The sequence below is a fragment of the Sorex araneus genome, chromosome 6, assembly GCF_027595985.1.
Source record: "Sorex araneus isolate mSorAra2 chromosome 6, mSorAra2.pri, whole genome shotgun sequence".
Lineage (NCBI taxonomy): Eukaryota > Metazoa > Chordata > Mammalia > Eulipotyphla > Soricidae > Sorex > Sorex araneus.
The window spans coordinates 45,689,118-45,700,292 of NC_073307.1; the positions used below are offsets into that span (position 1 = coordinate 45,689,118).

Below are 11,175 nucleotides of genomic sequence, written 5' to 3' on the forward strand. Positions count from 1 at the left end.
TTGGAGGCTGTTCTCTCATTCTGGGCAACTCAGAGAAGGGAACAGCAAGTAAAATGTGGTTGTTGGTCATGTGGGGGAAAGATGATGCGGGCCAAATATAGACTAGAGACTGAACGCAATGGCCACTCAACACCGTTATTGCAAACCACAACACCTAACCAGAGAGAGAGAACAAAAGGGAATACCCTGCCATAGTGGCAGGGTGGGGTGGGGGGAGACGGGACTGGGAAGGGGGGGTGGGATGTTGGGTTTACTGGTGGTGGAGAATGGGCACTGGTGAAGGGATGGGTTATCAAACTTTGTAAGGGAGAAACATGAGCACAAAAATGTATACATCTGTAACTGTACCCTCACGTTGACTCACTAATTAAAAATAAACTATAAAAAAAAAAAAAGAAAAACAATCGAGATGAAGCGATAGCCAACAAGACAACATACGAACTTTCTCAATCTAAATTCAACAATCAGTGGAGGCCCCTATTTTCTCAACCATATTGCCACTGAGAAATTCAATTTCACCAATCCAGTATGTTAAATAAATAAAAGTGAAGCAAACCACTCCAAGCTAAGTGTTAGTGTGTTTTCTTGTGTCTGGATACAAAGACTAGAACACAAGACATGAGAGTGGAAGAATAGGGAGAAATTTAATTCTAAATCAGAGACAAGAAATCTAAGAGTGTAAAAGAAGCTCCCAAAGGGCAGGGGCCCAGAGGGCTTGCAGTTGGGATGGAACTGGGCTTCTCTTATACAGCATATTCACAAAAAGGAGTTTCTCACTCCTGCCTTTTGACCTCCAGGTCACATTAGGGTCTGTATAGCTGCTGTAAAATGAAACTTTGGGGCTGTCTGGGTTTCTTTGGTTCTGTAGTTTTTGAGATACACAGATATCAGGGAGGGTGGCTAAGAACTTCTGTCAGGAGTACATGTTAGGTGATAAATGATTAGAGGTGTGCAGTCAATAGTCTGAAACTGGAAACAACCAAAGTGCTGAGAACAGACGACTGGTTAAAGAATCTTTGGTACATCTACACAATGGAATACTATGCAGCTGTTAGGAAAAATGAAGTCATGAAATTTGCTGATAAATGGATGGTCATGAACAGTATTAGGCTAAGTAAAATGAGTCAGAAAGAGAGGAACAGATATGGAATGACTGCATTCATTTGTGAAATATAAAATAACATAATATGAGACTGACACCCAAGGAAAACAGAATAAAGAGCCAAGAATATTTCTCCATAGTTGGAAGCCTGTCTCATGAGCTGGAGGAGAAGGCAGCTGGAATAGAGAAGGGATCACTAAGTCAATGATGGTTGGAGGGATCGTTCAAGATGGGAAATGTGTGCTGAAAGTAGATAAAGCACCAAAGGTGATAGCCGCTCAGAATCTGTATTATAAACCATAATGCCCATAAGTAGAGAGAGTTTATGGGGGAAATGTTCTGCCATAGAGGCAGGGACAGGGGTGTGATAAGGAGAGGATTCTGGGGACATTGGTGGTAGAAAATGTGCACTGCTAGAGGGATGGGTGTTAAATCATTGCATGACTAAACTCAAACATGAAAGCTTTGTAACTGTATCTCATGGTGATTCAATAAAATACAAAATTAAAAACAACAAAAGAAAATAAAAGGTGTGGAGGCCTGGTTTTGAAGACACCGTCCCCATCCCCTCTGCCCTTTCTGCCCCCCTTCCATATTTAATTTGTTTCTGTCCAGTGTGTTTTAATGTCCTGTCTCAATTTCACCTCACAAATGGGGATCATAACAGCCTTGAAGGAGATGTGAGCTCTGACTTATCCAGAGCATCAAGCTGACCAGGGGTGAAGAGGGTAGGGCAGTTAGGGGGCACACTCAGAGGGGAAACATCCTAGAGGCCACACGTTTGAGATCCTCCTAGAGAGATCAGGAATAGGGATCCTGGCAATCTCACAGAAGTGCTGGACATTCCAGTTCAGGCTCACAGGGCCTTTTTGTCAAGAATCCACCAGGGAACAATGACTCCAGCTGTTGGAGTAGAGAGAAGCACGGGAAAGGGGCCTTGCCATAGTTAGTTCATTTTTGTTATTGGAATCCATAAAGACTTTAACCAAAACTTTAGACTGAGTCAAATTAGAATAAGATAGGTCATTCTAAAACTATAGTTTCTATAGTTTTAGAAACTATAAACTAAAAATCTGTAGTTTATAGTTTCTAAACTACAGATCACGGATGGATCATTAAGTTCAGTTAAACGAGTATGCCTAGATCTCTCAAAAAGTGAAATGACTTTTTTATTCCTGGTTAGAGGCTGCTTCTTAAAGACCAATTCATGAAATAAAAAGCCCTGTTCTTTTCGCAGATGGATCTGTAGGTCATATATTTCTTATCTTTTTAAAACTTATTATTAGAGAATTCTTTTATTAAAGTGAAATCCCTATATCTGCATGATGACATGAACAAACTGAGTACTCTGTCTTTCTCTGTCTTTCTGTCTGTCTGTCTTTGTGTTGTTCTTGTGGGGTTCTTCCTTGTCTTACAATAGCCCCTTTATTCCTTCTTTTAAGTTTAGTTTTGAGTCTATGAAGTTCCTGAGCTGTTATTTATTTGAGAAATAGTGTATAGTTCCTTCAAGTTTGAGTGAGAGTTTAACTGGATAAAGTATTCTTGGTGATGAATTCATTTTGTTGAGTTTTTTCACTATGTCCTGCCATTAACTTCGGGCTTGGAGGGTCTGCTGATAGGTCTGCTGTAAATCTGAGGGGTGCTCCTTTGTATGTGATTTCCTTCTTTGACCTTGCTGCTTGCAGTATTGTGTCTCTATCCACAGCATCCATCATTCTGACTATGATGTGCCTTGGAATCTTTTTATTCGGGTCTCTTTTTGCTGGTACTCCTCGGGCTCCTTGAATCTGGATGCCTGCCTCCTCCAGCTCTGGGAATTTCTTAGCAATTATGTCTTTCACTGTGTTTTTTTTCATTGGGGTTACTACCCTGTGTTTCTTGTACTCCAATGATTCTTATGTTGTTCCTCTTGAGGTCATCCCCAAGGACTCTGATTCGCTCTAGGGCCATTTAGAGGTCTTTTGACATTATTTGTTGTTGCCTGCAAGACTTGTGCAGCTCATCTTCGAGCTCACTGATTCTGTCTTCAGCTGTAGTCATTCTACTGTTGAGGGCTCCTACTGAGATTTTTAATTCATCTACTGATTCCTTGAATTGTGTGACTTCTGTTCATAGGTTTGAAATTTCTGCTCTCATGTCTTCCTGCATTTTCTTGGTGGACCACTCCAATGCCTCATTTATATCCTCCCTTAGTTTATTGGATGTCTGTTCCATGGTTGCTTGGAGTACATCTACTTTCCTCAAGATTTCCTCTCTGAATTCTTTTTCTGAAAGGTCGTATAGGTGGGTAGCCCCTTTTGAGGCCTCTGGAATCTTTTCTTCATCCTCTCTTTGTGGAGGGGATTTTCACTGTTTCTTCATATTGGTATGGAAGTATAGAGTTGAAATGTTCTAGTTGTCTATCTTTATTCCCTCTTGCTAAGTGAGGAGGGGCTGTGTTTGCTCTAAATTGATAATGTAGCCTTGCTCCTATTCTAGAATTCTTCCTTATGCTCAGGCATTGATCCTGATTTATGTGGGGCCTCTAGTGAAGATTTAAGGCTATGCTCTCCTTGTAAAGTTTCTATTTTTCACGGATAGTTTTTGTGAAGTTACAATAGGCTAATATACTGCTGACATAGAGTGCTTGAGATGGTCAGGGTATTTTTCAAAGGAACAGGTTATACAGATTATACTAAAAAAGTAAAAATAACTGTGGCAGGAGGCCATGCCCCTTTTGAAACCACGCCCCCTGAGATACAGGCCACACCCACAGTAACCACTTGAGACACTGGCAGTGCTCAGTGCAGGACAGGGGTGATGCAGTTGGGGAGTGAGTAGAGAGGCGTAGCGATGGGGACAGGGTCTGCAGGGTCGTGGGGGAGCCGGGAGGGGCAGGCCCACCAGAGAGCCAACCAAACCCTGGTGGGAGGAGTTCACGGTGGGCTTATTACCTGCAGGACAGGGGTGACACAGCTGGGGAGCGAGCAGTGAGGGTGGCCACACAGGCCTTCTTATATAGTTGTCTTCTAAGTCAGGTGGTAAGAGTAAAAAACATAGATGTCTATTTTGGTTAATTTATACAATTGTGCATTCTTGCTCTATCTTCATGACAAGTCTAGAATTCTCCACTTTTCATTAGTGTAGTTAAAGATAATGTGACTAATGATCATGTCCACATTTTGAATTATGTGTATGTAAAGAAAAACAACAACCAAAAAACCAAATACTGAAACTTTTCTAAGTGGACTGTTAGAGGATCAGGGTGAAAATTCACAGGGATTTGAGGTCCCGAGTGAGGTTCCTGGTTCTTCACCTGCTGGTGGTCCCCATGCAGAGCAGCACTGCATCACTCATCAGAAACCAAGCAGGAAGTGGCCCCAGAAACCCCCAAGACCACTTGGGGCAGGCCATATTTTTAAAAGTGGAATCTTTTACATAAAATAGTGGGATGTTATGAGTAGACGCATCCCCCAGCAGCTCATTTATAACCTCTCCAGCTCCCAACCTGGGTGGAAACAGAAGAAACCTTTCCCTTTGTCTTCCTGTTTAGAGAATGACTACAACAGTCTCCTTAAGACGGGAATCACATGCACAGAGGCCAGCCAGCCAGGTGTCTGCTGATAGACGTTTATTGAAGAATCAAACCCATATGTCCCCCCTGACCCCCAGCCTTTCGAGAGAAATTAGTTCTCTGAGTGGCGACTGCTGAAAGGAGGAAGCTGGTGCCATGTTCATTGGGAAGACACACACTCTCCCTGGTTTCTGAGAGTCAGCGCACCACGGCTCCTCCTACAAAAGAAAAAAGGTTATTGCAGATATTTATTTTTTGTGTGAATCAAGGTAGCTTTTATTGAATAAAACTTGCTTGGAAACATGTGAAAGGAGAGAAAGAGAGCAATGTGTTCAAGGCAGAACCCCGACATCTCCAGAGGGGAAAGAAGCAAGCAAAGAAAAAGACAAGCAAGTGAGATACATAATCAAAGGAGAACTTGGGTAAACCTGGTTTGTTTTTAAAGAAAGGCTTTGAAAGTCTTGAATGAAAGCTTTCTTAAAACTGTAAATAAAAAAAAAGCTGTCCTTATTCTTATGTCTATTTTTTATAAATGAGCATATGGCATTTAATATGAACATATAACTACTGAGCTTCAGTTTAGAAAAAAAATCTGTAAATTTTTTTATACATCACTTAATAATATAAACGGACAAGTTTCTTTTTTCTCACTTCACTCCAGAGTCTTCTCACTACTTATTTTCTCTTCCTCTCTCTCCCCTTCCTCTCTTTTGTCCTCTTCCTGCTCTTCCCATTTAGGGGGAGAAACTGTGATAATCAGTGAACCATTTCTATCTTCAGTTTCTTAGATGTATTAGTTTGTTAGCTAGAACTAAGAGGTCTTCTTGATCTCTGAGAGATGCTACTTTCAAAACTCATATATTAGCTCTAGCACTTACCAGACAGCGTTGCAAAACATACATTTGTTGGAATATACTTTTTCATCAGATCCACAGAGAGGCCTATACTCCATGGTACAAGCTTCAGAATACCCAGAGCAACTAATTTCATCCTGTTGAACAATAGATTGAGCAGTAGACTGAAAATAGAAAAAAAAGAATTAATGATCCAATTAAAACATTGGATCATTTAAAAATGAATTTTCAAATTACCATAAGGAATAGATCATTCATCCCAAAATCTCATATATGGGAAGACACATCCCCTGCTGTTTGTATAAGCCGGGCCAGGATAACAAGTCCCCATCGAGGCCTCAGTCTAACTCATTCCCTGCATCTGGGTGACAACTATATCCTAGAGATCCTATCTTGTTCTTAATTTCCAAATTACTCCTCTCATCACCATACTGTCATCCACTTTATTCAAGCTTTTAATATGTCTTAGATACACAATTGTATATGTCAGTCAATTTACTGACTGTATCAGATTTCCTTACTACTTTATCTGTATCTGAGATTTTAGGCATCTGACATCTATCTTTAAAAATATAAAACAAATTAGATCTTGCTCTTAATATACTCTACTCATCAAAAATGCTCCTCATATAGTACCTCCAGACTTGTCTGTCTTGCATTCTAGCAAGTCAAAATGTATCTGTCTTGTATTTTAGCTAAAGTGAATGACTGACTTCCTGGAGTACTTTATTTTTTGCACATTCTGATACCTTTGCTTATGATGTTCTCCTGTATTTCATTATGGCTGCATCAGATTCATGCCTGATTCTTTTAATGCCAATTTAAGCTATTATCATGTCACTATTTTCATCATGCCATTTTCTTTCATCCATTAAATTGGGCTAGGCACCTCACCTTAAAATTATGTCTATTATAATCTTTTTTTCACAAATATCTTGTATAGCATTTTTTTGAGGGGCGAGGCCGCACCTAGAAATGCCCAGGAGTAAACTTGGCATTGTGCTCCTCACTCCTGGTGGTGCTCAGGGAACCATAGTCAATGCTGGAGATGAAACCCAAGACAGCCACATGCAAGTTAAGTAACTTCCTGATTTCTATGTTTCTGCAAATACTTACACATTCACCATCGTACATTTTTCTGAGAATCATTTTTAATTGTCTGAAAGAGAAAATTTTGTTAAATAGGAATGTAGTTTTTTGATATTTATGATATCACAAAAATTCATGTCATTTTCTGTTGTCTGATGTGAAAAAAGAATAAGTTCTAGTTAATAGAATACAGTTTGACTGATACTGACCACCGAAATCTTTGATATGTGAGCTTCTTGCAAGGAACAAAAAATAATAAAACAAGCACTAAAATAAGGTTGATAATTTTTAAAAATAGTTTGTAAATGTTCACATGAAAATGAAAGTTGTAATGATAGCGTGGAAATATTTTTGTACCATACAAAAAGAAAACTATGCTTAAATCCAATTGTGGCATTTGAGGTTTTGTCACAAAAAATTTACATGTTCTTAGAAAAGTTATTCTAATTACATTCACGATTTTTGTTGACTACAAATTTTTAGAAACACTATTTTAAAAATAATAGCATAAAAGAGGAAAAGATTGGTAGAAAGACTTAATTCTGAGTATTCACATTGTGTCAGAGGCTTATATAAATTGGACAGATTTTTATCACAGTGAATCCAACATACTACTGTAACTTTTATCATACAGATCAGAATGCTGAAAATTGTAGTGGATAAGGTGTTTAGCTAATATCTTAGATATCCTAAGTGCTTTTAGGATATCTAAAAGCAAGCTCCCAGAAGCACGCGGCCACACGATATCTTTAGCCTACTTCTTCCTCTAGGAGAAACTGGTAATCTTCTGAGAGTTTCCAGCCCACATGGGACAGCCTTGCAAGCTTCCCATGATGTATTCATATGCAAAATCCAGTAAGGAACTGGATCTTATTCCCCTGACCCTGAAGAGCCCCCAGTGCAACATCATTAGAGGGCCAACTTGAGATAGACTTCTAAGATCACAGGGGAAGGACGAAACGAGATGTTACTGAGCCTGCTCGAGAAATTGGTGATTAACGGGATATTGTGATTGTTGTGTGATCCTAAGTGCTAACTAGAATTTAATCCATTTGCCCTAAGCACAGAATTCTAACCACAAATCATGAAGCAGTGAATTCAGACTTCCAGAATATGAAGGTAATTACTTTTCTTCCATTCTCCTAGAAGCTTAGTCTGTGGAATTGTGAGCACTTAGTATTTTACTAATTTGTGGGTTTTGTGATAGCTGGGACTCCACATTCTCTGATAGAAACAACATGGATTTCCTCAGGAGTATGAAGTTTATTGTTAAAGTTTTATAGTGACTAACATGACTAACAGCCTAATAGTGCTCTGAGTTTTCATCATGGAACAAGAAAAATGCAAGGGCAAAAATTTATAAAATTTTGTCCAAAATGCATAATTAAGAAGAACCAACTTCCTAAGTACAATATGGAAACAAAAATGTCTATATTTAGCACCTAAAACCCAAGAGTATAAATATTAATATTTGACCATATAATAGTATATATCCTTAGACATAGCTGCATTTATTATAATTTTTGTGTTGGTAAAACATACCCAAAATTTATTTAACAAAAGGTGGGTTTTATAAAACCATGTTTTAAAAAAACCTAGCCATTTTTGACCAGCATGGGCTTGGTAATGTCTTTTAAAGTGAGGGTGGGGCATTCTAAATTGAGAGTTATACTTACTGGCTTTTCATACAAAGCATGCATTCATTACTGTAAGTATTCCCATCTGAAGCACATACTGGTTTGTATATTCTTGTGCATGCCATCCCGGAACCTTTCCCACTGTACCTAGAGCAATCCACCTATAATTGGGAAAAAAGCAAGCAACAAACAGTGTCCTGGATTATCTTGCTGCAAATTTTCAGTTGTTCTAATCTTGAAATGGTCAACAGAAAAGTGGGAAGAGCCCTAGACACTTAAACTTTTCTGCAAATAAGTATGAAAGACCATTTACCAATCAGAGACTGTGCAAGTTACACAAATATTTCAGACCTAGAAAATACTTTAAATAAAACAAAATTTGTAGTCTAGGAAAGAAATATTAATGTCTCCTTTCAAGAAACATGAATAATAACCAACTGAATAATGATTGTGAAAAATCCCTACAAAAGGTTCTGAAGAATTGGTATGGTTCTTGCTTTAAACACAGCTGGACTGGATTCAATTCCTGGCACTCCAAATTATTTCATAAGACCATCTGGAATAATCCCAAAAATTTAAATTCCTGAATATCTCCAGGTATTTCCCCAATATACATACACACACATTTTATGAAAACTTAAAATGCTACTCGAAAGTAAAAGTTCACTTCAGGAGTAGCTTCACTTCCTAAGGAAATGATTTCATTGCTCAAATCTCTTCCTGCCAAGAGGCAGATCAACTCAACATGGAAAGTATCATGCTAAGTGAAATGAACCAGAAAGAGAGGGACTGACATAGAAAGATTGCACTCATCTGTGGAATATAAAATGGCAGAGTAGGAGACTAATACTCAAGAATATTAGTATATAATACCAGGAGGTTGGCCCCATGGCTTGGAAGCTGGCCTCACACGCTGGGGGAAAGTCATTTCAGATAGAGAAGGGGACACCAAGTAAAATGTGATTGGAAATCCCAAGCGGGGAGGGAGATGCAGGCTGAAAGTAGACTAGAGACTGTACATGATGGCCACTCAATACCCCTATTGCAAACCACAACTCCCAAAAGGAGAGAGAGAGAAAAAATTGGAATGCTCTGCCACAGAGGTGGAGCGAGGTGGGGGGATGGGATAGGGGGGTGGGAGGGATACTGGGTTCATAAGTGGTGAAGAATGGACACTGGTGGAGGGATGGGCTCTCAAACATTGCATGACAGAAAACAAGCACAAAAATGTGTGAATCTGTAACTGTACCCTCACTGTGACTCACCAATTAAAAAATGAATAAACTATATAAAAAAGAATATTTTAACATTAAAAAAGAGGTAGTTGATCTCAATTACTTCTCCAGTAATATTCACCCAATAGCTCTGATTTAATTTTTGCATCTTTCAATTTTCATCTCCATATATATATATATATATATATATATATATATATATAGAGAGAGAGAGAGAGAGAGAGAGAGAGGAAGAGAGAGAGAGTAGGTTGTACTCACCCATGACCCCCGTGCTTCATTATCAGAAGAAAGCAATACAAGATGCAATTGGGAAAAAAAAAACACAAGTTCCACAGTTAGAAATCAAAACAGGATTCATCATTTACAATCACTGAAAACCATTTTCCTATCCCTGGCTCAGCCTAGACCTAAAAAGGATCACTTATTTATTCAGAAGAAACTCATAATGAAGACTGAGAAATGCATGAGCCTGATGAGAGAAATCCCAAAGGAGGGAAATCCCTGATAGCTGGATAAAGTCCCCTGGACATTTTCAGAGTTCAGTTAGGCAATGATTTTGGAGTTTCAGATGTTCTGGAAGGACAAGTCAGAAACCTGAGTAGAGCACCATAATCCTTTAATTATTCTTTCCATTATCTCTTCCCTTTTTCCCTGAATATCTCACTTACATGACTTCTTTAGTCAGGCCATTCCAAATGCACAGCTCCTATTTTTAAAGGTTGAATATATTGCAATCAATATAAAAGCATGGATTTCAGAGGGTAATTGAAACTCACCAGTAGGAGAAACAGCCCAGGCAGAAGTTGCCAGAGCAAGGATGGCACAAACAGTGATGCTCTTCATGGTGACAGTGAGTGAGGTTGGAAGGAACAGAGAGAAAAAGTGGAGTGAGGAATGCACATACACCCCTTCTTATATACCCAGCACACCAACACCCAAGGAAGGGGCCCCCCCCTCATTAGGAATTGACATTTTTAGTGTTGATTGGCTGTTAACCCCAGTTATTAGATTTATTTCAAGGAAATACTGTCAAGGAAAGTTTCCTTATTGTCTTGATTTGTAGACATTTGGAACAGTTGCAACTCTGAAATCTCTGCCAAATACACTTTTGCGTAATGATTCCCTGATCTCTCAGCAAATACAGTGCCATGACTGTGTTTCAGGAAAAAAATAGCATCATAGGTATTCTAAAGAGCACGCCATGTATCAAGGATATTGCAGTTTATGTCAAATGTGAAAATGCTGAAGCAAAAATTAGAATAATGAAGATATAACTGTAAAATGCATCAGAGTAGGCAAATTTATTGACGAATCCAAAATAGACTATGGAGTTACTTTATGAAGTCCAATGGAAAGCTTATTAACTGGTTCAATTTATATATACTGATAAGTATTACTGGTGTTTAGTTGACATTTTTAACTTTAAAGAGAGTCCCATTAGCACCTTTAAACTTCTTTCTTGTTTGTTTTGGGGCCACACTAGGCAGTACTCGGATATTACTCCTGGATCTGTGCTCCGAAGCCCCTCCTGGCAGGGATCAGGTGTAGCAGGCAAGCACCTTACTGGCTATATTATCTCTTAGCCCCAGTACTTTCAATTGTCCATTTCCTTCTTGTTTTTCTTGGAATTCTATGTTTAGCTTACACTATTTTGAAAATTCATTTTAAATATTTATGCCTTGCCCATATTTCAGTATTTCATCAT

The 11,175-nt window shown here is 38.8% G+C and overlaps 1 protein-coding gene across 1 annotated transcript; it reads right to left on the reverse strand.

Annotated features, from left to right (window-relative positions):
- Positions 1 to 4,815: 4,815 nt before the first annotated feature.
- On the reverse strand, positions 4,816 to 10,313 carry LOC129405851 (double-headed protease inhibitor, submandibular gland-like). The gene is made up of 6 exons (XM_055143529.1): positions 10,247 to 10,313; positions 8,885 to 8,955; positions 8,275 to 8,396; positions 6,626 to 6,668; positions 5,534 to 5,673; positions 4,816 to 4,873 (listed from the first exon to the last, which is right to left on the reverse strand). The coding sequence occupies exons 1-6, from the start codon at positions 10,311 to 10,313 to the stop codon at positions 4,816 to 4,818; spliced, it is 501 nt and encodes a 166-aa protein (XP_054999504.1).
- Between the last annotated feature and the right edge of the window lie 862 nt (positions 10,314 to 11,175).